This window comes from Oreochromis niloticus, linkage group LG23 (assembly GCF_001858045.2).
Source record: "Oreochromis niloticus isolate F11D_XX linkage group LG23, O_niloticus_UMD_NMBU, whole genome shotgun sequence".
NCBI lineage: Eukaryota > Metazoa > Chordata > Actinopteri > Cichliformes > Cichlidae > Oreochromis > Oreochromis niloticus.
The window spans coordinates 44059488-44086247 of record NC_031986.2 but is presented as its reverse complement, the minus strand read 5'-3'; the positions used below and the strand labels follow the sequence as shown (position 1 = coordinate 44086247).

The 26760-nt window shown below is 42.9% G+C and overlaps 1 protein-coding gene across 1 annotated transcript; it reads right to left on the bottom strand.

The window, feature by feature from the left end:
* Nucleotides 1–2012: 2012 nt before the first annotated feature.
* On the bottom strand, nt 2013–26431 carry qsox1 (quiescin Q6 sulfhydryl oxidase 1). The gene is made up of 13 exons (XM_005479145.4): nt 25986–26431; nt 25026–25126; nt 23180–23228; nt 22749–22851; nt 21453–21543; nt 21147–21292; nt 18679–18813; nt 18461–18590; nt 12266–12388; nt 10691–10826; nt 9456–9632; nt 4883–5044; nt 2013–4436 (listed from the first exon to the last, which is right to left on the bottom strand). Exons 1-13 carry the CDS (start codon nt 26272–26274, stop codon nt 3619–3621), a joined length of 2460 nt encoding a protein of 819 aa, XP_005479202.1. The 5' UTR covers nt 26275–26431; the 3' UTR covers nt 2013–3618.
* Nucleotides 26432–26760: the final 329 nt, after the last annotated feature.

The window sequence follows — 26760 nt, the reverse complement described above, 5'->3', positions numbered from 1 at the left end:
TGAAAGGACAGGCAACAACACATGAACAAACACTAACAGTTGGAGTAATTCACTGATGAGGCCAAACTACTATCATGTCTGTCCATCACATATGAATCCACCCGTGTACAGCTTTATATTAAACTGCAGCTACCATATGGATGGTTTTCAATAACCATAACTAACACTCACTAATTAGTTATGTCTTGTTTAATTTCCACAAAGTGATAAAATAAGACGCCGATAAGACAGGCTCATGGTGATAACCCTTATTTTGCGAGATTTGTGCCCAGCTTTAATAAAAACATACTTTTTTTTAATTAAAGCTGCTTGTTGGTTGTTAATCTGTGGCTTAGTTGACTCCATTACAGTAGCAGTGTGGACTGTGTTTACCTTTATGCATAAGCACCTACACAGGTCATGAGGGCAAAGCACTGGCCCAACACACACTCTACACACACTAACTATATTCATACTATCACATAACTGACATTTTGTGGTGTGTGTGAACTCGATTAAACGGTGTAAAGAGTGCAAACAGCTTCGAATGTGTCCTAATTTAGATTTGAAGCCTCTGTCCTCAGTGTGAACTGCTCACCTCAGCCTTGGCGAAGCTGCAGACAGATATTACACTGCTGCCAACTTCCTCATTAACCATCATTAGTCTGAACCAGCATAACACTTGCAGCTCACTGAAGCTCAAGACACCTGATAAAGGGCTTCTGTAGCGTGAGCAGCACAAAGCATGGCTGACGCCAATCCTCTAACAAACACAGGTAAACGTTTAAACAGATTAACTGATCGCATGTGCGGGAGAAAAGTGCTTAAGAAAAACAATGTTTCCAAGATTTTCATGATGTGCAAAAAGTTTAAGGATACAGAATTCCTGCTTCACTCTGATGGTCTTCCATCCCAGCCGATATTTAAAAAAAGTGTCATGATGCACTGGATAAAAGGCATAAATAAATACCTTAAGGAAGATTTCTTGTGATGAACTGCTTTTCTCGATCCAGTCTGGCAATCATAATGTGTCATTGAGGATCTAATTGAAAGTACCTGAGAGTTTGATTAAGTCACACAACCACAGCTGCTCAGCTGTGATGCTCCTCTGCTTTAATGTGGGGCTATTAATCACCCTATTGTGTGTGTGTGTGTGTGTGTGTGTGTGTGTGTGTGTGTGTGTGTGTGTGTGTGTGTGTGTGTGAGTGAGGGAGGGAGAGAGAAATTGACTGCCTCAACTCACCTATGTCATCATCAAAACTGCAAAGGCTGAACACATGGTTTGGATGACGGGATAGAGCGGGCTATAGGATAAGATCAGAGGGTTTATCCACGTATGCGTTGGTGACAGGTTGGAAGGTGGAGGTAAGGGGCAGGAGTCGAGGGAATTCAAGCTGGCGTTCCAGGAAACACAAAGCTCAAGATCAAGCTTTGGTTGTCCTTCAGCTGTGCTGGTTGTGATCTCAACATCAAACCCTCATCCTCCATCCATCCATCCATTTATCCCCCACCCCCCCCCACACACACACACACAGTACTCCTTTCATCCACCCCTCATCCCATCATGTTACCGCCCCTGAGGGTCCGCCGTTGCCCTTCCCCAGCAGAGCCCACCTCTAAGTGTGTGTGTGTGAGGATGGAAGAAGCCTCACAAAAGCCGATTGCATTTTAATAAAGTTTATTATCTGCTGGGAGCTAATCCTCAAGGGTAATCTCTCCTCTCTAGTCCTAAAGGAAAGCTGGATTACTCACTTGCTATAATCCCAATGAAATTGTTAGGATTTAGCTTGCGCTGCACAGCAGATGGCAACAGGCTTTTTCCTTCAACCTTGCATGGTTTAACCCCCATTTCTACATTTCTACATCCTTCTTGCCATGTCCTGATTGTTTTTTGTTTTGACCTAGAACAACAGGAAGTCATTTTCAAACCTGTAACAAAAACATATTTCGACATTAAAGACAACACAGACGGCATTTACGATCACATGTTTAACATGACCGGCACTTCAGAACAAGGAAACAAAAGACGAAAATCCTTATCAAAAATAATTTTATTGATTCCGACCAAAGCAAATGGAAACATCGAAGAAGAGCAGCGCTTCATCATTCATGACCCCAGCCAAGAAAACAAAAACAAAACAATCCTGATTAATCCAAATCCTCGTCCAGTGTCAACATATTCCTCACTTCACTTCAAGAACCAGAGTGGCTATTACGTGGACTCAGTGTGATGTAATATTCACAGACATTATGTCAAGCTCAAGTGTAATTTGGACCAACGCAGCTCATCTGCTTCTCTCTGGTCGAGTCACAGTTTTCAGCAATAATTTAAGATTCAACACGACTGCTCTGAATCACTCAAAGTTCATTTAACCGTTAGTGCGTGTGAATTCACAACATTGTGACTGAAATGAAAAAAAAAAAAAGCAACCAAAACAAATGTGACTAAATTCCCAGCCACACGACACCATTAAGGAGGGAATCTGACAGGAAACAAAAGCAGTAAATTTAAAAATCCACCAAAAGTGAAAGAAAACCAAACACAGCTGAAATTTATTAGACCACCCAGTACAAGTTTATGCCATAACTAACAGTATTGGTAATTTCCAAAATCATCTGTGTTTCTGTTAATCTGACAGTTTGTGCAAGCTCTTAAATCAAAACGATATTGGGCCAGTCTTCCTCCCATCACCCCCCAGTCAGTCGCCATGGCCGCCCGCTCTCTCAGCCCGGCTCTGCCCGAGGTTTCTTCCTGTTTCCTTCCCACTGTCACCCAGGTGCCTGCTCAGAGGGGGGTTCATCTGATTGGTGGGGTTCTCTCTGTATTATTGTAGAGTCTTTACTTTTATAATATAAAGCACCTTGAAGTGACTTGTGATTTGGTGCTATATAAATAAAAATGAACTGAAAATAAAATCGTTGTCATATGAATTTTCAGATTTACCGTTTTACAAAAAAAAATACAATAATAATAATAATAATAAGATAGTAAAGCACATCATTTTTTGATCAAGATGTATTTACTTGCATTCCTGCAGAAAAAAAAAAAATGTTTTGGGGGTTTAATGTTTTACTCGATTCATTTCTGACTCCTCTCTGAAGTCCACTGTGCCCGCTCAAATTTGGGATTAAAAACGTGAATTTAGTTTATTTTGCCTAATAAATAACAGTTGTTAGCTATAAACAAGCTTTTCGATAGATGTCTAACATATTTGTGTTTTCTTGTTTTTAACGACATGTGATCGAATAAATTTAAGCACTGTATCTATATCAGAAATCATTTCAGCTTCAGGGGTTTAGAGTGGTGACAAAAACTGATTTTCCTTTATTTAATGTAAATATACATCTATACGCACATTTTTCCCCACAGTCAGTGTGGCGCCTCAAACTCCCTGCAGGCTGCATGGAAAATAAAATCATGACTGTCCTGATTTTTTTGAAAGAAACTTCTCCTCCTCTCTAGTTGGACAGAAAATAGTGAAATTCACAGTAAAATGTGTCACTGCAGGTAACATATAGTGGACAGTTATGGAGGGCAGCATTTTTTATTTGTGTACAATGTGCTCAAACTTAGGAGATGCTGACCAAATGAATGTTAGTCTTTGTTATGACTCAGGTGAAACTAGCACACATTTTGGCTCAGGGGAGGGAGATTTTAGGCCGCCGTCGTCTGAGGCGGTTTTTGAAGAAAAGGTACATGACTAGAAGACACAGGGAGGACAGGAAATAAAGGAAGACACACAGGCTGATGTCCACTTTCGAGAAGCCAATGCTCAACACGGATATCAAGCGTCCCTTGTGGCTCAGCTCAGCCTCCCGATCAAAGTACTGGCCCGCCACGTCCCGCTTCTGCAGCCGCTTCCTTGGCCGTGCAAAATCCAGATCAAAACCTGCATCCATTGGTTCCAGACCCACCATCCCCAACCCTGCGCCCAGCTCCATGCCGAGCCCAAACACAGGCCCGGGCTCCTGCTCTTCCTTTCTCTGCAGGCTGCGTCGTTTAACTCGGGTGGAGGAAGCCATCTGCAGCGCCTTGGCCTTGTAGTGCTGGTTGACAAACGAGTCGAGATCCACAATGTCCTCCTGTGGGTCTCTCCTCATTCGCACAAAGCTCGGTCTCTTCCGAGCCTGCCGTCGGCCATGACCCAGCTCCATTTCAGGCTTGGCCCAAGGCGTTGGCTCAGATGATCTTCCTACCATGTCACCTGCTAGTCCATCCTCTTCGTCTTCCTCTTCTTCCTCTGCTGCCGTTTCATCCTGTGGGCCTTCTTCCTCTTCCTCCACCTCCCCACCTTTTTCTTCTTCTTCCTCCTCCTGCACAGTGGGTTCTGTTTCCAGAGGATGTTTTCTGAAGTCCAAGGCCTCCCTGGCTCTTCTCTCAGCTATGTGAACTACCTGCTGGCTGGCATGTTTCTCCCTCTGTTTTTCCAAAATCTGGCTTTCACTCTCCAGGTAGTCTGATGAGAAAAGGAAAAAAACAAAACACAAATAAAACCTATGCGGTTCTCCCTTCACCAACTTTCTAAAAATCACAGTCCATGAATCTATGACCAACTCTTCTCAGCTGATATGAAGGAACATTTGATCTCTTAACTTAAGATACATAGTTACTAGTTCACACTTAGAAATTTAGTATGATTTAGATCTCTCTTAAAATTTAGCAGTCAGTCATTAAATGCATTACAAATTCAATTAGTAAACAACACTGCTTTATACATGTGTCACAGGGATCCAGGTGTTGATGAACAGGTATACAAACTGCCCAATGACATTTTTTGGAATAGGTTTTTGAATAAGTAAGTTTTTTTTTTTAAGTTTTTACTTTTTTGGATCACTCTAGTTTCTGACCTCCCAGTTTGGTAAAGTTCTTGAAGTTCTCAGCATAAAACGTTTTCAGTCAAACCTGTGAGGATTCTGTCGGAGGAGAAGTAGGTCAACAGGAACTTGAGAACCTCCGTCTGGTTCCACATGTGCTCCCTGTTGACCTTTACTGCATGGCAGGCTGAACACATGTCGGGTGGAGGCCACTGGATCTTTGGAAATTGAGGATCTTCACTCAAAGCACCTGCAAAAGAACCAGGGTGAGCAGATCGTACAGTGGAGCCTTAAGCACTTTGTTACTGGGAGAATATCAAACATGCAACAACAGACAGGAAATAAGGATCAACTATCACTGCAAGTTACATGCACTGCACTGTCAGAGGCCTCAGAATTAAACCTCACATCTCCCTTCAACATTTATGACCATTTCATTCAGAAAGATGTACTAAACTTTATTATTTATATCCTTTTTTATCCCCACAACAAAGAGAGAAATCTTACAATTAATGTTACAATTTTAACATAAAAATAGCCTTTTTTCTGTATTCACACTGCTGACAGAACTCAAGTATTCAAGAGATTTTTTTTATTTTTTCTAAACGCAGACAGTCTCAATGGCTTCTTTCACAGCCTCAGAGTCACACTAACAAACTCAAAGACTGTCTGTAGCACATGAAGCAACTTCCAGTCAGATGCTTCTCCTATTGTTGGTGCACACTGACAGCAGGATGTAAGTGCTTTGAGGACTGGATGCAATCTGCGCTGAACCCATTTGATCTTGTCACAGTGCTCGTAAAAACTAAGTGCCTATATGCATATGTGTATGTATGCATTTAAGAGTGTATATGTAAATCATCTGTCTGGGTTTGTGTGCATGTAATCTATGGATTGATATTTTTGTGTGCGCGCTCGTATGACAGGGTCTAACAATGATCAATGGGCTTCTGGGATGTCCCAGTGGGAGGGATGGTGAGATAATAGATGTGGCCAAAGTGGACAGCTTCCCCGCACACACACACGCACACGCACACGCACAGTTTTCAGGCAGCAGACCTTGGTGCTCTGAACCACCTGTCTTGTCCCTTTACACCCCTTTGAAAGCAAAGTCCAATCTCCAAATTGAACATGAGACCAAGAGAAGCCTCAGCGGGGAGCTGCTCTTCTAATGAATTAGAAACTTTCTCCTTTAACATGTTTTCTTTTATGTAGCTGCTGCCCACCAACGCCGCTCATCACTCACACATCACTCGGCCTTTGTATGCTTGCAAACACACTGGCAGAAGACTCGTACACCCACACACAGGGCAGCATCTAGTAATGAATTGCCTGTTGTCACCATCAGGCCATTGTGTGTCCGAGTGTGTGTGTTGGTTTGTGTTGGAGAAAAGAAGGGCGGGGGGGTGCAGAGCAGCAGGTCTGTCACTTTACAGGACTGTCAATTTACATCCTCCTCCACCACCACCTCTACTCCCCCTTCTCTCCACCGCTCAAGATTAATCTCAGTCATATGCATGTGTGTTTGTACTCTGCATACAGTACTTTACATAAAGGATACATCACTTTTACTGTGTGCTGAATGGGTGGCTGTGTGTGTGTGTGAGAGAGTGAGAGTGAAGGGGGGCTTTTAAACATTTCAGCAGGTGAGGGCACACGTGCACACACATCCAGTATGCCTTGCATCTCCTTCCTTAGTCTAATCAGCTCGCCACGTTTGCAGCCAGGGTGACTTTAGCCATAGTAGCCATATCCAGATTGCCACAATAGCCCGTCACAGAGATGTCATCACTGCCAGGCATACATATTCATCAGGTATAAATATGTATTGTTCAGCACGTCAAACTAGCTTCTTCAGCAATAATCCCGCAACCACACCAACAGTGTATGCCACCAGCATAGCTTCAGGTCCAGGGGTGTGGGTGGAGGGGGCTAATAGTCAAGATTTCGTGCTTATTTAAATAATTGGAGAGGAAAAACTCATTTAGGGATTGTTTATTGTATATCAGAATTCTGCTGGGGTTGGGTAATGAATATCAATATTTCTTGTTTTAATTGAAATGTGTGAACATCTAGCCAGATTCATTCTGGTTACACGAGCTCTTTATGGAACTACTTTCTGATTTTTGCTCATTTTAGATCACTTCATTTAGCATACTTTGTATTATGAAATTCTCTCATTACCTGGAAAGATTTTATTGGACAAATATTTTTGGGCAAAAAAAAAAAAAAAAAAAAAAAAAATGTTGCTTAAGCAAATGATAAATAAAAATGTAATGTTAAACTTTTTATTTGTTTGCAATAGCTGCACGTTCGAGTTTATGCTATTTAACCAAGCTGTCGTCCTGTGTGTGCGCGTTATGTTTACATTTACTGGGACGTGCACAACAAGCCAATTCTGATTTGACATGCACTTGTGATTTTGTTTAAAGGGTCAGATTTACAGCAAAGCTCAGTAGTATTCATGTATCTTGAATAGACTGTGTGGGCAAACAAGAAAACTGCCAACGTTTCAAATAAAGGCACGTAGCTGTGCTCGCACAATGTCCGGGTAATGACGCTTTAACAAAAACAGATCAGCAGCAATAGTGATGATTTTAATAAATAAGGAACATTTTTATGTATCATTTGTTGTTTGCTTTTTTCTTCATTTTAACTTACTGTTAAAAAAATATTACACAAGTGTGATATTATTTTAGGGGAATCATCCACAGCCAACAAAAACATCCCAAAGCACACGGTCCAGGAGGCAGCTGGACCCGCTGCAGCAGCAACGCTATTCCATCTGTAGAAATGTGAATCAGCCTCAGCTGTTGACAAGCAGCAACAGGACTGAGCTGCCACCAGTCTTAATTCTGCCAGTGCAAGAAGGCCGAGGGCCCTGGGGCCTCTTTGTTGCCAGCTAAATTAATTGTTGGGCTGCTTTACAAATAGCTGCTCTTTCATGCATGGCTACTTCTGAAAGGAGGGGCGGGGAGGCCTGCTAAAGAGCTCCACTTTAGGCAAAGGGGAGGGGAGGGGTTGAGTGGATGGAGGGCGCTTTCCTCACTGCAACAAACGCTGCCAAACTCTCGGCTCCTCCCTCGCTCTCCCCTTCTGATTTGCGACAACTTGACCCATACGGAGGAAAAAGGGAAGAAGAAAAAAAAAAGGAAGTGTGTGTGGCTTGTGTCAGGGTGTTTGCCACCTGCTGTCACACATCACCCTGGGAATTGTACACAAAGCGGGCCGGCTCCTGGGGGACACATCCTGTGAGGATGCTGCACTATTACTTGTCAAGCAGAGGATATGAGTCCCAGGGGATGGGGTGAGTGGAAAGAGTGTAAGCTACAGGAATAGAGGAAAGATGGATGCATGAAGGAGGAGGTTAGATGGTGTTTAACTGTCTGAGGAGCTGCGGGGACGGGCGTACTGCTGGCCTCTGCTGCTGAGGACACAAGCTGCCCCTTAGATAGAAGAGGGGGGCAGTCAAAGAAACACAAACAAAAGGCAGTGATTTAACAAAGTAGGCTGTTAATGACAGCGCCACGCCTAATAAAATCATGAACACAGAAAAGGGAGGAGAGACCTGCCGGAGCTGTTTAGCACTCGTGCCTGATGTGAAAAGCAGAAACTGAAAGATTGCATTTAGAAATCGAGAAGGACGGACAAACCTGGAAATACAGAGAAAGTTATGTTCAACATTAGATATGGATTTTATTTTGTAGGCAGCAGTAAAAGATATTACTTGATTAGGCAGAATATAAAACAATAATCTGGCATGGATTATAAATAAGGAATGGCCATTCAGACAACAGTGGGGGTACACTGGGTGTGAGAGAATGGGAGGTGGCAGAGGGGGGTCAGGAGAAAATGGGCGAGGTGGAAGCAGATGATACTTGGAGGGCTAAGACGTAGTGACAGCTGGTGTCTGATCTGAGGATCCATCCTTCCTCCCCTCAGCCTCTTTTAGTCGTATTACGAAGACTAAGTGACCACGAGGGGAAGCTGGACACACGGACACGCGCGCGCACACAGAAAGGCGATAGCCATGATCCCCATTGATGTGGATGAACGGAGGCAGAGTAACGAAGAAAGAGGGAAGTATGTGATGGGAAAAAGTGGGAGGGAGTAAAGTAAAGTTGAGACTTACTTTGATCTAACGTACATTATCGCACATGGATTAATCAGTGATTAATCAGTGATTAATCCATGTGGTCCAGTAGTGAAAAATGCCAATATAATGTAACAAGTGCAGCATCTTTAATGTGCTTGTTTGTCAGATAAACCACCTGAACGTTTCACTTTATCATCTCCAAATTTAAGCAAATAAACTGGTTTTAGGTTACATGGTTTTTCAGTTTTTCAAACAGTTCTCTTCAGCATCATTCAGTCCATTAAACATTACATCACCAGTTTAAACACCAGTGGCTTGGACTGCATTTCTCATCTTTTTTTAATTGTGGGTTTCCACCACGTACAACTTGGCTGTCTGTAAGTTTGTGTAATATTTGTTAAACCATGCTCACTTTGGGGCGACTCACACTTATATTTAAAGCAGTGTTACTGTATGATAGTTTGTTTTAAATGAGAAATCAGTCCCAGGATAGAAGGTCAGACACATTTGCTGTAACTGAAAGAGGGAAAAGAAGGAGGCGACAGATGACCGAGCCAGCTCCTACCTGCCAGTCTGTTGTTGACCACGTTGTGTCTGGACCACAACCACAATACTGCTGTGGGCAGTGAGTCCACCTCCTCCAGACTCTCTGCCGCCATGTTCTCAAAGTGTGCCGCACACTCCCTGCAGCCAAAGAAGTTGTGGACGTAGCTTCTCATCGCACGCAGCACCTCCTGAGGATCTGAAGGGGAAAAGCAGACGAGGAACAAACTGTTGCTCGTTTTTTCTTTAAATACAGTGCACAATGCTTTAAAACACTACAATAAGTTTAAATACAACTTTACTGTAGCATTTATTAAATCTGTCGTTTCCTCCAAAGTCATTCTCAATCACAGGCACGTCTAAATGCGGTCACAACTACAAAAACGCACCTGAGCATGCACCTCCTGAAGGTTTGCCAGTGGCAGCGAGGATCCAGCACCCGCTGGATTCCCACGATTACGTGGGAGTCACACAGAGCTGGGTTAACCCCCATATTGAGATGAATGGGATAATGCAATCTGGAGATTAAAGGCCGTTAACGCTCTATGTGAATAGTGGCCCGGCTGTTGTCTCAGGACTTCAGCAGCCCACAAACATATTTCCCTTCAGCCGTTTGCTTTTGTTCTCAGCTTAGCAGATCCTTTAGATGTTCACCCATCAGCTGGTGAGAGCATGGACAGGAGCTTTGTGCCTTTTCTGAAAATAACCATAGGCCTGTGGAAGACACCTTTGATACTGTATGGTTGTATGCAGATATGAATAAATTATATTTTCTCTGATAGTCAGAAGTGTGTGTTAGTGTGTATGCATGCGCCCTTTAAGCCGTGGTGGTCTGCGGTGGGCCAGATGGACCCCATTTTTGGCCAGTCCATCTGCAGGTCACATAATGGTCTGTAAACCTGGGGATTAACCTTGGTGTGGACGTATATGAGTGTGCATGTCTCTGTGTGCACTGAAGGGAGATTAACGTCCCTGCCAGGAGCGGAGCCTCTGGTCATCTGCCTCTTATTTTTATTAACCACTCACATTCCACTAATCTGAAATAATCCCTTTTCACACAAACAATTAGGCTCAATTTGAACTGTTAAAAATGAAAATATAAACTAACTCATCTCTGTCAGATCAGCTCACTGTTGGGAAGGAAAAAGACCCTCCAGAGTTCATGTGTTTACAAAGCTCTCTCATCCTCAGTCTTGCACTGCATTTTTGACCTCTCAATGACCTTTTAATTCATTGCAACACAAACTGTGTGTGTACCTGAGCCTTTGCTGTTAGCTTGAACAGTAAGAACATGGAAGAGAGTCCACACCCCACAGGGATAACGTCTGAAGTGGGGCTCTGAACCCTGACAGCCCACCCACCTCACGCCGTCTGGCAGCGTCGAATTTGGAGACTGAGAGAAACAAAAAGAAAAACAGAAGAAAAATCAAATTACAGATAAATGTGAAGTAAGGACAGGAAACAAACAAACAAGCTAAGTAAAAGAAATCACATTTTCTTTCCCGTCGTCTTAAAATAAAGTTCTGTTGAACCGAAGCAGGAGGCCTAATTTATTATAAACCTGCACGCTGATCTCTTATTCCAGTGAACATGAGATCTGCTGCATCTCTGCACGAACCCCTGCAAACACCTCTGGACAGGCTCGACTCTGCAGATGAAAACCTGAACAAATGGATTACTTAACCTCGTGTGGTCACTAGAGCTTCTTGGCAAATGCTATTCAGCTTTTTAGGAAATGTGGGGTTTTCAACAAAAGGGAGACCCATTTTATGATTTTTCAAAGGAAAGAAACTGTCTTAGTGTTCAGAGAAGCTGGAAAGTATCACCAGGCTTTTCCTCTAAATGAGACAAAACTCAAAAAGGTCCTCTAAAAGTAAAGAGTCTCTCCAGTATCTCCAGATCCGTTCAACTTAATGAAAGCTGTTGCGTGGAGTTTCCTGATCAATGAGAAGTCAATCTCAGGTTAATGGCTCAGCCCTCCACTAATGAACAGAAGCTATCCGCATCTCTAACCACGAGCCACAGTTGAATTCAACAACATATTTTCTCTGACATAAAGTCGTTGCACTCGTTGCCATCACTGGCTTGATTGACAGGGTTACTCAGATGTCAATAGTAAAGATTTGGTGCAGAGTCCATTTCCTCTGAGGCGGAGTCTATTCATACCTTCCCATTGATTCATTGATCCATTGATTTGCCTGCTAAAAGCTAATGATGTAAGTAAGTGAGTCTTTCAATTTGTGGGCGGCTGTACACCGGAGGCACGCGGCTTCATTCCAAAGACAGCACGTAGATTTCCAGCTGCATGCGCTGGCACAGAGACGAGCGCAAAGTAGATACGGCAACATCTGGATGCTCATCTTTAGGAATATTTTTCTACCCCTAAACTTGTACAGCAGGGGTTTTTTAAGATGTATTTTTTATGCCCATTTTGGCATTTCTTTGACAAATTATTGTGCTGCCTCTGAACTGATTAAGTGTCCAGACTGACAAGTGACCTTGTGGCTAAGCAGAACGACGAGGCTACTCCCAGCCAGACGCTCGGACATCAGTCTGGGAGTATTTTGTGATGACCTGCCCTCTGTTCTCCCTGCAGCTGCTCATCTGTCTGGTACTCTCTCCTCTCCCTTCCTTTCATTGGCTGCTTTGGCTAACAAAAAACCTGTTCTCCGTTTGCATTTATGTACTTTCTAAATGTAATCTGCAAATTACAAACTATTTTTGAAACCAGTGAATGCTACAGACATAAACAACGTTACTACAAATAATTCGGATGCATCAAATTCATTTTAATAATAATGAATGTAATCGGTTGTCCCTGTCAGAGCTTACCTGTGCATCATTTTCCAGTTTTTCTTTAAATGCTTCGTAGGAAATGCGATCTCCAGTCTGCTTCTGTAGCCAGGAGTTTAAATCCTTCAGCAGGTTCGTCACTATAGGACGGCCTGGGAAGTACTGCATACGGGAGAACAAAAGCACAATACATACAAGGAAAAAAACTCTAATGAGTTCCAGTAAACAGACTAGAAAATGAAGGCATTTTTGGGAATAGTTGCAGGTTTGAATCCGTCGATTCATTACTGGAATAAGAGACTTATCACTCAGGCTGTCACTGCATACGTAGTTTGAGAACCAGAAATCTCATTTCATGCATGTCACTCACTCTAATTACATTTGTGTTGTTAGACTGCAGTATAGATTACATTAATGCAATAATGAATCCAGCTGAAATTTAAATGCTTTGTGGTGTTATCCACTTCCAATAACATGCAAAGTTTCTACAACTAATTTAATTCATATTGTTGAGCTAAACATGCAACTTAAACTAGAGCCAAAATAATCCATCTTAAATGAAACATCTGTTTGTATCCATTACATCCAATTCAGGCTGATTCATTAAAACCCAAGTCCTGAACACGTTTCTTACAGTGCCACTCACCAGCTAAAACACGTTTTCAAATCAACATCTCAGTTTCAACCAGCAGCAGAAATACTGCAAAGGTTCTGAATAATACCTCCAGATTATTCGGATTATTGGAACTGATTGTATGCGTGCCTAAATGATGCAGTTTGATGGAAAACACCATGGGCTTCCCATTTACTTCAAATGTAGTTTTTTGCTGATTACTTTGAAATCTCCAGACACCCCGTACTGCCCCCAGACCCCTCAGAGAACTGCTACATGTCCAGCCTTAAAACAAAGGGGGAGCATGCAGTCGTGGTTTTAACCTCAGTGATTATATTTACTTTTAGAGCAAACCACTTATATCTCTGTTTAACAAAATAAATAAAAGAAGTTTGGCTTTTTTTAAAGATAACATCTTTACACCATCTTTAATTATTACATTTTTACTTTTAAAAAACACCCTGTAGTTCTGGTTTAGAAAGATGCTGTGGAAAGAAAGAATAATATAATGATAAAAACAAGCCATGTGACAACACGGGTCTTAAGGCTTCTCTGAAATGCACACGTCTTCACCCGGGCAGAACTTTTTTTCCCTAATATTTCACAAGCTTTACAAAAGATTGTGGTTTAAGGTTTGTTCCTGCTCAGCACCTTTAAAGAAATTCAGTAAATGTGACAAAAGCCAAGCTTAAGCCTCTTCATTCATTAAGATCCATTTCCTAAGCCACTAACAACCACTTAGGTGTTCCTCACTCGGGCTTTCTCCTGTTGTACATTTACTCCTCACGTCACCTTGGCAACAGCCACAGCTGTAAAGAAACGTGACACTGTAACTAGCAAAGTGGGTAAACGAAGAGGGAGAGGAAATCCAGCTGATGGGTGTCTGAGACCAGTGATGACAGCCTTAAGACACACACAGAAAACACGTCTTCACACAAGCGATACTGACAATAGAAACAGCTGAGGCCTGGGGCTGTCTGACTGTCAGAGAGACAAGACCGCTTTAATAAACTTTGGCTTAATGTGCTTCCTATTCTTACATTAAGCCTCTCTCTGGAATAGGTTATGATAACGTCTCGTTTCTCAGAAACAGACACAGCAATGGGATAAAGCTTTTTCCAAAACGTACCACGTCTACCGTTTTTACGAACGCACTGGGCCTGTGGCAGCAATACGAGGCAAGAACAACAAAGCAGGGGAGGATGTCTGTTCATGTGAACACGCCCGCATACAAACACACATAGCAGCGCGCAGTATAAGGCTCGGCCTGCTATTCCCCACACTCCACCGCGATCTGCGCGTTACTCCCACTTTATCTGACCTGCTGTCAAACATCTGTCACTTATAGCAAAGCACTAATAACTGAGCACAACCTTTCACTATACTTTTTTTGTAATTCATTAATAGACAAGTGTATGACTGAGTATACACGGTGAAACTGAGGGTTTTCTGCTGTTTCAGAGTTACTTGTTAAGTAATTATTTGGAGACAAGATCACTGTTAGTCAAAATCTTTGACTGCCTTATAAATAATTATATAATTACAAATAAAGAAACCAGATGAGAGCACACATAATCCTGTAGCCTGACAGCTTTGAGTGGACCGACTCTGACTCACCAAGCCCCGCCTCCATACACACATACACAAAGTTGGAAAGTTGGGATGTGAAGAGCAGCACAAAGGTTTGTGACGTTTGCTGCTCTGCTGGCACAGTGATAATAGGTTTAGGTGTGGATCCAAGGTCTGAATGCCAACTGGTTGGAAAAGCTCATTAAACAGCCATATGAATTTAACCAGAGGAGAAAACGCAGATGTTTTCCACTAATGGGTTTAGGTCGGCATCACCAAGCAGCCCTATTCATGAGCTCTGTAGGTTTGGTAATCGGGTGAAAGGAAAATATAAAAAGGAAAAAAAAAAACAAAAAACCCCGACTCAGATGCTTTCAGTTTGCTCGCATTGATGTAAATAAAGCTTCATCCTTCCTGTCGGCCTGGCCTGGTTCACAATCAGTCAGTTTTCACCAACAGCTGCTTAAAATAACGCAGGCAACACTGCAGCATTTGACAAGTGTCCTTATTTAAAAAAAAAGTTAATTATTAAACTAAAATGTCATTGTGTGCTTTTTCTTTTTCACTTCATAAATATTATCAGCAACAGTAGTTTGGCATCAGGAGAAATTATACTGGCAATATATTAACAAAATAAAACCAGTCAGCTGACAGGACGATTAAAATGATTCATTTGTGGATGAAATTCTGAATGAGGGCCCCCTGCTGATTATTGATTTTCTTTTGCTACTACTTTTATGATCTCTGCATCTCTCTGCTCCAGAGATCTTCATCTGTATCTGTCCGCTGTATCTGCACAACGTGCACAAACACTTCACCTCCTTCCACCCTGCACCCCCTCCTGCACCCATCCCAGTTGGACCATGACAATCCCATTCACCCTGGCAATATGTCATTCCTGATCCGATTAGTATCAGCAGCACTTGAGAAACCGCAAGCTCCTTGTGGTGAGGGTCCTGAGAGGGAGGCATCTGTTGGCTCTAACAGGGGAGACCAGGCCGGGCCGCGGGTGGAAGCCAGGGGTGAAGGCCCTCGATAATCTACTGCAGACACGTGCCCGAGCAGAAACCAGAAAACAGCAACCTCATCCTCACACACACACACACACACACACACACACACAGACACACACACACACACACACACAAAATACATCAAAGCGAATTGACAAATTCTGAGGGAATGCTCATTAAATCTGTAATATGATTCATAATTATCTGGACAGCTAATTTTAAGAAAAGCCAAGGCAATCTTGGCAGCAGAGGCGCTTTTATACATTATGTCCTGGGCCGTGGCGTGAGAAGGCAGAAGTCTGTGTTGCTTTAAACGAAACCCCTCCTCTTAATTCTTTGTTTTATTCCTCAGCCCCTTTGTCCCCTCTGGGCTGAAGGGCTTCTTTCGAGAAAAGCAGGATAGAGGTGTAATCCTTGAAAACCTCGCTGTAATGCTCTCATGCTTCCCAAGATCCACTTTTTTAATCCTCATATACATGTAGAGGATTCATAAATCCGGCTCCAGCCTGACAAGATAGTAAATCTAGTAATATTATAACTGGGTGCAAAAACGAAAAAAGAAAAGAGTGAGGAAGAAAAGATGTCACGGTTGCCATCTACAACATGTGGCACAGAGATGGAAGTGTGATTCTTTGACAAAGCAGACTAATTAAAAAAATGAATCCATGAAAGAAGATGCTCAGGAGGCACAGGACACACAGTTACTTGTATAATAAGAGTCAATTTTATATATTTAATGGTTTTACTGTCTTAGTTGATCAAAAATTGAACAATCATTAGAATCCCTTAAAACTATAATTTTCAGACTTTTTAGACAAATTAATTAACTGGATACGCAAAAGAGAATGACAAATGAATATGTTGATTAAATTAATACTGAAAGTATTACTTGTAGGCTTGCTCACACACACACACACACACACACACACACACACACACACACACACACACACACACACACACACACACACACACACACACACACACACACACACACACACACACACGAGGCTGTGCATGGAGCTTTCCACTCACTGTGTGGTTCAGTTCACATTAAAGAGTCATGATTAAGGAGCATGACAGCAGAGTGAAATAACACTCACAAAGGTCAGGCCATCGTGAGTCACTTTCACGATGGGTGGCTGTGGCTGATGGTGGCAGAGCAGGTCAGCCACTAATCAGAAGGTCGGTGGTTCGATCCCAGGCTGCCTCCTGGCTGCATGCCAAATATCCTTGGGCAAGATACTAACCCCATGTTTGCCCGGTGGCGCCAGTGTCCGGCAGCCTCGCCTCTGTCAGTGCACCCCAGGGCAGCTGTGGCTACAATATAGCTTGCCATTGCCAGTGTGTGAATGTGTGAGTGAATGGGTGAATGACTGAATGTAGTGTAAAGCGCTTTGGGGTCCTTAGGGACTGAGTAAAGCGCTATACAAATGCAGGCCATTTACCATTTCACTCTAATCTAATCACATGACTCACACGTGGCGCTCAGGTGTTGTGTGTTTTTGTGTTTCGTTTTAAACGTAGCGCTTTAGTAATCAGGTGGCGAGAACAGGTTGAAAATGAGGTCATCTTTATTAACAAATCAAAATTTTAGACGAACCAAAAAAGCGAGTCAAAGATTATCCAGCTGGCTGTGCTGTAAACATGACCTGCAGGCATTTTCTCTGCTCGTGTCCAACCCGGTCTCACGAACCACAACTCCTAACACGGAGTCTGGCTTAAAGCATTCTCACCATGCAGCGAGACCTCTCAGTCAAATGTCAATAAGGGCCGTCGAGTGGCGGTCGGCTGTAACAACGACGCCCTCCTCAGCTACACAAAGCCCCGCTGAGCTGCCGCTCCATTCTGGTAAGGGGTGGGGGCATGCTAAAAATACCACTGGGACCTGCTGCTATTCACTAAACAAACTGGAGCTAATAGGAGGCCACAGTGCTCTGCCACACACACACACACACACACACACACACACACACACACACACACACACACACACACACGGCTCTCTACGATGCCTCCCTAGAGAGCGAGATATAATCAGAGAGATTGGTGGCGGACTAGGGCAGTGAAACAGGCTGGTCTGTAGCCAACAGGAACAGGGATAGCAGGTCAGGCCTCATCATCACAACATGTTTGCCTGGCTGGCACACTTCACACAGAAAGGATTTAACAAACAGAGGTGTAAGAATGCAGCCAAAGGTGGTAAAGAAAAGTGGAGACACTGGTGTTTTTGGGGGGAAAAAAAAAAAAAAAAAAAAAAAAAAAAAAAAAAAAGGAGAAAAGGGTAATAAATGATAGTGAGAGACATAACATTGACATGCACCCAAAAGACTATCACGATCACAAATATTTACAGAAATGCTTGTGTGAAACCACTAGCAGGAATAGGGGGGGGGGTTAATCAGGCCTGTGTTTAAAGCCTGTGGGCAGCAAGCTGGTGGCAGCCACGCTTCAATTCCCCTGAGAGGCACCGTCAAGGGGGTCGACAATGCCCACGAGAGTCTTTGGACTTCTGTTCTAGTCAGTGCCATTCACTCCGGCTTTGACATGTTTTTGTGTGTTTATGAGTGTGCATACAAACAACAGTACACACAACAGGATACAACTGTAACAAAGTAACGGAGACCAAAGTTAATAAGGTACGAGAAGGAAAACAAAAGCCAAACTCAAATCTGCAGCGTGAAACAACATTCTGCTGTCTCAATCGCCACCTAGTGGTGACCTGCTGTAACTGCAGGACTTGAGCTACAACATTGCCTGATGTAGCAAGTTCATGTTCAGCAGATTTGCTAAAATTGATTATTTTTAGTTTATTTTTATCAATATCTGGAAACAAACAGTTTTTGAATGCATTTAAAACGCTTCTTCAGGATTCTGATGTCATCTTTTCTGACCACATCAATTTTCAGTAGTCACTATACGTCAAGATAACAATTTCAGCCAGACACTGAGGAGCAAACTGCTTTACCAAAAAAAAAACAAAAAAAACAACCTGCTGTTTTTTGTACTTGCTGTGTCTGAAAATTCTGCTAACTGTACCTTTGCCAAGACAGAGATGTAAGCCTTGAGAGAAGTCAGTGCCTGCCCTTGGAAAACAGACTGCGTGCCCAGCTCAACACGCAGGGAGTAGTGCAGCGTTGACTCCAGATCTGCCATATACACCCTGAACCTGAGTGCAAAAAGCAAACAATCACATCAAGGCCAAATATGACAAAGCGTCAGTAAAGATGTTTGTGGATGTCGTGTCTCATTCGTACTTGTCGAACGGTCTCCAGGGATCCTCTGTGTTGTTTTTAAGGAGTTCGGTGGAGACTGGTGGAGGCTTCCCTGACCGCACCACCCCCGGTAGCCTCTGGAGGGCATAAGAGTAGAAGGTGCGAGCCTCAATGTCACTATGGGAGAAAGGGATAAGTGAGGCCATCACTTACACAGGTTAATATAGGATGTTTAGATTCTTAGTGGAGTCTTCAGTGTGAAAGTGCATCTGTGCACACTGAGAAATGCAACAATCACACCTGAGTACCATTAAGGTGTCCAAATCTGCAGCGAACCTCAAAAAGCAGTTTTCTGTTTAGTGTTTTTATTTCAGTTTCAATCTTTTGTCTCAGCAGTCCAACGCCATAAAACCCATTTTACGACCTGTATTTTTCACGGCCATATATTTTACACACTTACGGGAATGCATTTTAAATACTAGGCAGACGGTGCCAGGGTAAGTAGGAGAGAGAGGTATGGCTGATCATTTAGGCATGTGATAACCCTGCAACTGGAACCACAACCATTAATGCGCTCACCACCCTCCATCCCTCACATCCTCCCCTCATTTTCCTTCTCTCCTTGTCACGGACGGAGAGAGAGGGAGGGAGAGGGAGAAAGAGCGAGCGAGAACATCGTAAAACTTGAACAGGATGGTAATAAGGAGGATGGATACTCGGGGCCAACGCTCACTCACACCAGCCTGGGACCCAATTACACCTGCGTGTGTGTGGGAGTGTACAGATGTGGAGGGAAAGCCATTCATCCAGCGATCCCCAGGGCCAGCAGGCACGCATCAGGGTGAACTGAGAGGGAATGCATTCACCTGGGAGCAGCACACATTACATGCATGACGGATGTGAGACGCCACCCGCATGCTCGCGCGCAGACACGCAAACACAGGCACACGCACTGTGCTCTCCCAGGATCAATCAGACATTCAGCGATGATGGGAGGCCATCTGTCGCCGTGTGTGGCTGGGGCTTGTTTGGCAGGTGAAGCCAGAAAAGCAATGGCATTGTTTTCATGCAAGAAATTAAAAAACCTCCCTTCTGTACAGTGATGGAGATGAGGGGGGCTGGAAAGGGGAGAGATGGAGGGTGAATAAATAAAACAGCAATAAATCATTTCCTTTTTGCATTTGTCAACTAAAGAGTCCTCTTTGCATGCCAAGTTATTGAAACAGCCAAACAAAGAGGCATAAACAGCAGATGAATTTGCAGGGTGAGGAATGATCAGCGCCGCTTTATGATGGTGAATAATGGAGTGATTTTGATGCTCTGATCCCATTAAGAGGCCAGATGTTTAAAAATATTCTCATGAATAGCGTTCAGATAATGAGAACACTACCAAGCTTTTCGGAAGAGAGCGGCGCAATGACAATGACAGCCAAAGGGGAATAAACTTGGTGTTTGTGCAACTCTGACCCAGTTTGAAAGGAAAGAAAACAGGTAAGAGATCCATGCAGGGCACGGACCTTTAGTTCCACAATATTCACGAGGTGGCAGATGTTTCTACAGCCAGCAGTCCAAAAACAACAACGCACCTCAGGCCCGAGGAGAAACACTGATGTTGGAGTGAGTTGTCCCTTTACAACTATTACTGTGTGCTGCTGTCGGGCTCACTGCCTCAGCTCAGCCATTCACGTTAAATAATCCCTCCAAGAAAGAAGGAAAATGGCCTCCGTCAGAGGTTTTCATTAAAATAATGCAGAGAATCTGATCTTTAAGTTTTGTGCGCCTGTTTTGCGTTTGATTACTTTGGGCAATGAACAACTGTGTTTAAAAACTGTTGTTCTGAGAAACAGACATTTCTGCTCGAGCCTTAGCCTTTCTTACCTTCTTGTTAGAGCTTAGCCAAGGTTACTATCACATTTTAGCTGGCTGCCTCCATTTATATGTTTACATAGTGTGGTCAGTTTTATAGTGGTGCTAAACTGGTGGAGTGCTAGTGGAAACTGCGCCCGTGAGTCTGCACTGGTGCTCACTGCTACCCTCTTTTCTCCCCTGTAGTAACTGTACAGCGAGGCCAAAGCGTCTGAAGGACACGTCGTACAAAGACCTGTAACTGCCCTTTTATGTTTGTGCTGTACAGTCCAAAGTTCTGCCCACCCACAGAGATGTTTGCAGTTTGTCATTGATTAGACCAATTCTCATGAAGTCCAAAAGTTTATACGGAAACAACAAGGTCACCAAATAATGAACAATAACAAATAACAGTCAGAAAAATCAAGGACGCCCCTGAATAACAAGGTTCATTAGACAAACTGAGTAAAAACATTAGATAAGGAGTGTGTGGGTTGTTTCAAATATTTTGTTTTTCCATAAGATCATCAGTATTATTACAGAGTATGCTGACTGCCCTTTCATTTTCCTCATACTAGAAAAATGTGTTTTATAAACTTGATTTTGTCACTTTTTCTTAAAGGAAAAGCAGTTTGATATGCAGTAGATACTGTAAAGACTCTCACACTCTGAGTCTGGTGAAGTTGCCTCCAGGATAATAAAGGTAACAGGATGGAAACTCAGTGACGCCCAGCGTGGTCACCAGGCTTTCCTCAGTGTTCAGGACCCTGCGCACCGCAATGCCCTCAAACTGTAACAGGTCCAGAGTCACCTAATGTACAAAACACACACACACACACACACACACACACACACACACACACACTTTACCTCGCCATGTTTCATAACACTGACCTATTGGATGTTATTACCCCGCCATTTGACAACAAACACTGCAAGCGTTTCACATGGTCACATCTGTGACGTGTTACCTCTCGGCCAACGTACGACGTGGCATCTTCAAAGATGAGTGCCAGGTGTTTGACATCGTTGGTCTCAAAGAAGACGTCGACCTCCATTTGGCTGGCGGGGGGGGGGGGGACAGAAATACCATAAAAATCAACAAAGATAAATAAATAAAAATGATAAAATAAAAAGTGCATCATTATGTGTCTAGAAGGTCTTAAAAGAAAGCATTTAGGGTGCAGGATGGTATGATTGTGTTAAATACTTTTCAAGAATTTATAATAGTTTATTTTTTCAAAAGAAATATAAACCAAGTGAAAAACACAAACAAAAACACCACCTTTCTTTCATTTCTCTGCCTCCACCTAAAATACTAAAACTTTACAACAAAATCTTCTCCACTGGCAAAAAAACCAAAAAAAACAACTGCATTTCTGAATTTCTGCTCTAACATGACGCTTTCACTTTAAACATGAAGAGAAGACTTCCTGGGCATTCCCCTGCTGAACTATGTGTACTTTAGTTCATGTGTCTGTATACTGTATGCGTGTGTGCCACTACGTAGGCACCAGGGTGGCCATGTAGTAATAATGACCTAATGAAGAGTCTTCTGAGTCAAACTGAATTTGTCATAAACTTTAGAAATCAACTATTTTAACCTTTTATTTAAATTTAAAGTGAACAGTTCATTTTTGGGCTTATAAGAACAATTCTTCCACTAATGAACTAAAGTCCACAGAAAGTTGAAGATATGAAGTTCAACAAAAGAAAAATACACTGGGAACATGACAGATACTGGAAAGGCCAATTTTACTGACTACAGACAAACAAAGGTGTATATACAGTAGAGTAATGGGACAAAAACTAATTCAACACGAGTGATATTAATGAAAGCAGGGTAACAGGAACTGCAAAAGAAAAATAGAACTTGTTTTGTTGAAATATATGTTCTGTATGCTTGTAAGTATGGGACATGTTGTGGAAATACATTTTGTGGATGTCATTGTTTTAAAATTAAGGTTATAAGAATCTTTGATAAGTTGCTATATGCACATTAATTCCTTCAGCTGGTCATTTAAGCCCCTTGGTAGGTGGTTGCTAGGCAACACAGAGACATAATATCATATTAGATGAGAACCCTCGGGGGCCTAAGATGCACCTGTGTGCCAAGCTGGGCTGCTGAACCCCTAACTGCATAGGAGTTACTACAGATACATCAGCTGGGTTCAGTCGTGAGGGATGAACAGATGATAAGACTGTAACTGTAAAACTGCTGATAAAAATAAATTTACAGAAACTAGAGTTTCTGCTTGGGTGTTTACCTGGTGGGCTCCAGTGGGGGGCAGGCAGGGGGCCAGGGTTCACCATGGGTTTCCAGGTTGTCTAAGATCTTGTGACGGAGGTCTTGAACATTACGGCTAACGTCTAAAAATAAATCAATCAAAAATGCATACATCTTATTACAGATAACCATAAACTGACATAAATCTGTATTTACCAAAACATCAATATAAACGAGTCTAAAAAAGGTAACTGTACTCTTAGGTTTATGAAGTAAACGATGCATAGTGCATACAGTACATGTTTGAGTTAACCCAAGACAAAATAATTAGAAACAAAAAAAAGGGGGGGGGGGGGGGTGATGGTTAAGCATATTGAAATAACACCATGACTGCACAAGACAATTTATGGTGGAGTTTGCAAGAAAACAAGCTGAAGGCTCGCTGAGTGTCCTCTCTGTGTGTAGCAATACCTCCAAAAGGCAGTCCTTCATAATCAGGCTTGGAGTAGGCATGGAAGAACTGAAAAGTGAAAACAAAGAGGGAGGTCTCAGTTAAGAAAGAAGACGAGAGAGAGAAGTGAGATCTGATCAGACGGGCCTCACAACTCTGAGTGAAGCAAAGTCATGTTCTGTAATATCTGATGGGGGGGCCCAGCCCTCCTCTTGACCTCTTCCTGGTTAAAATGAGAAGCAGATGTTAAAGCTCCAGTGCAAGTTCAAAACAGAAGGAGCTCTTTGTTTTATTGGCTTTTGATGCGTGAGCAAGAGCTGAGGCTTGAACACACTCTGCTGACTAATCAAGTATGAATGCAATGTTTGAATTTCTGCGATGTGGCTGCTGATCATGCAAACGTTGAGCTGTTGCACAGCATGTGGCAGACTGACGAGATACTGTTGCTAATACAAGAATAATTGCCCCGTTTTCAAAATGACTCCTTGATGTTGAGACTACTAAAAGACAAACTACACAAAATATTGTTTGTTTTTATATATACACAATTTTCATACTGCCTTAAAAAAATATGCATAATTACAACAGTATTAAAATCTAGAACACGGACTGTTGCTCATGCAAAGGTTTAACCAACAGCTGCAGAATATGATAAAATCTAGGCATCACTGTTGGAAGAGCTGAGAAGGAAAAGCATGGAACTTCATGGGATCCATCTCCATGTGCCACCCCTGCATGGGGAAATGTGCTGGACTCATTTCTAAACAGGATTCTTTAATGCAAATAGGGCGAGCAGATCCCAACAAGCTAAATGTAGGACAATGAGTATGTTTGTATAACACAATTTGCAGTTTCTCTGATAGTTTTCTAACAGTCATGTGCTACTTTTTTTTTTTTCCCTGTCTGTCTGATAATCATCTGGTTTTTGTACGCTCGTACACTGTGACACGTCATCATTTCCCCAGTGCAAAACTGAAAATTGAATAGAGAGGGGGGGAAAAAAGACAAAAACATTGAGTAATAGTTGTAGGTTGTGTCAGCCTTTATGTTAATAACATGTCTTTTTCCTCTGTGAAAGTTTCCAGCCTCTTCTAGTGAAATGTGGACACCTGTGACTTCAGCACAAGCAGCGAAACAGTGACAGTCTGTGATGGCCGTCTCTCGTGCTTTCTTTGTAGCCACTGAATAAAAGCCAGACTTGGTAAAGTGTCTACTTGACTGTGTTTACTTTTGAAAACTAGAACAAAATCAAGATGTGGGACATCGCCTCAGTATGTGGGACAGGGTGTGGGGGTGGGGGGGATAGAAATGCTGCGTGCTCAATTCTAAAGGGGGGGCTTTGGTCACCCTACATGCAAACTGTTACATAAAAGGCATATCAATGCTGAACCATGTGAAACTGAGGAGTTAACAACAAACTGCCTTTTCAATTTCTTTTCAACTTTCTTATTTTAACAAGTGACCAAAAAAACTTTCTTTATGTTATCCTTTGTGGATCACTGTAGGGATTTTAACTCTACCTTTAACTCATAGTGAGCGTGCTGTGGTGCAGCACCTGCAGACCAACTACAGCTCTAAGTTCAAGGGAACTGTGGGAGTTAGTTTCTCCTGAGAAAACCTGCCAGAGCAAAGGGGGGTAAAAACAAGCGAACCACACAGAAACATCCTGCCACTGAGGGGGTTCGACCATGAGACTTTCCTGCTGTGACAAGACAGTGAGCCACTGTTTTTAGATGCCTAATTCAGCCTCTTTTTCATATAATTCGTCATATAATCAGCAGCTTTAGTGGAAAGGGTGAATTTCCACACAACAGCCATCATAAAGGAAGAAACGGCCATGCAGACAGTTCATATATAGCATACAACCTTTATTGTGGGGTACCCTTCTACTTTGTAGGATTTGCAGAGCGCTGTGTTCTCCTGATCAGCGCAGTCTATAGCTGCCAGATCCACAGCCGGCTTCCACTCTGAACAGACATCAAACAGAGACAGACCCACAGTAAATATTTATTTACAGTCTACTTTGCTGTGTACAGTCCATCAGCACTGGATGGGGCCACGAATTAGTCTCGAGCCATATGAATCAATATAGAGGGCACGAGGCTTTTTAGGATAAAAACCTCTATGCTATAAGCAACCTGTCAGCTGCTACAGGTGAGCAGGATTTTCCTTTGATATTCATTTTAGAAACCATTTCTTTGCTTCACAAACAGGATTGTGGCAGTCCACACACCCGACAGAGGTCCAAGGCTCATCCGGCGCTGCTCTCAGTGTAAAATCATTACATTGCGAGCATTCCTAATCCCGCCACAAATCCTCCTGTGAAATTATTTTGCCTCCAAGGCAGGCCGTTTGATAGCATGCCAAGTCATGGATGCCACTGTGGACTGTGAGTGAAAACACTGGACTGAAATACCCTGTGACTGTGTTGGACCCCTGCCATCATCAGAAACTTTGCCCTTAACCATCATCCTAATTATATTTGCTCGGATGGTTCTGTGAGATTTTCGTTGGCAGCGGCTGCAGGAGCAACTCTGAGTTGGAGAGGATGTGAGAGCAGCGAGCAAAATAAAAACACTTTCATTAGATCACAAGCTTTAATTAACAGATGGAAAGTGCAGCTTGGTGTTCTCATCGTTTCCGCGCAGAGAAGAAGCTCGGGAAATATTTAAAGAGACTAAATTATAGATTTTTTTATTCTTAAAATGTTTAGCAGAAACTCTTTTTTAGACATCGAACAAGGCCAGCTGTGCAAAGCTGGAAGTGGACACATCGAGAGTCAGAATTACTGAAAGCTTTAAAATGTTGCTGCTGCTCAGTACACACCTTTAATGTCGCTGGCCAGTTCTTTGTACGTCGGAGAAAAGGCGATACAGTGTCCGCACCACGAAGCGTAAAACTCCACGACCATAGCAGCTGTGGAGTTGATCAAAACAGACTTCACATTTTCCTGAGTTAACAACACGATCTGGTCCGAAGCCGTGTACAGTCCGGCCTCCGCGACAGACGGAAAAAGGAGACACAAGCACAACCAAACCGCAGATGTTGCCATCTTTCTGGGATGTGTTTGTATTTCTTCACACCGAGACGTGGCACGGCCGAAGCGCCGCGCCATCTTCCCCCTCCGAGCTGCTGCTGCTGCTGCTGAGCTCCGAGTCGTCTCTCTGAGCGCACACACTCACTCCGCTGTCACAAAACTTGTCACAACTTTTGCTGCCTCTGCCTTTTTATGGCCACGGGCTTCGTGGGTCCTCCCCCTGCCGTGCAAACCCAAAGTGCCATACGAACACCGCAACTCCGCACGGTCGCCCATTTGTCGTCGCTTTAAACGCACGCTGAAATAAGATGAAACTATTAATTCATGACGATTTAAAGTCACGTGCAGGACACGACTCTATACAGGAAATGTCATTTAATGGCTGTACAGACTTTAACTGCGAAGTAATGTGCGTCCGAGCACACGTTTAGTTTTACGTGTTTTGTTTGTGGTTTTCTGCAGAAGATAAAATTTTGTGACGAGATAGTTTTGCATTTTGAGGGCGGGTGTCCTTCAACAAAACAGCCACAGAGACACACAATATTCAGTTTGTTTCCAGCTTTT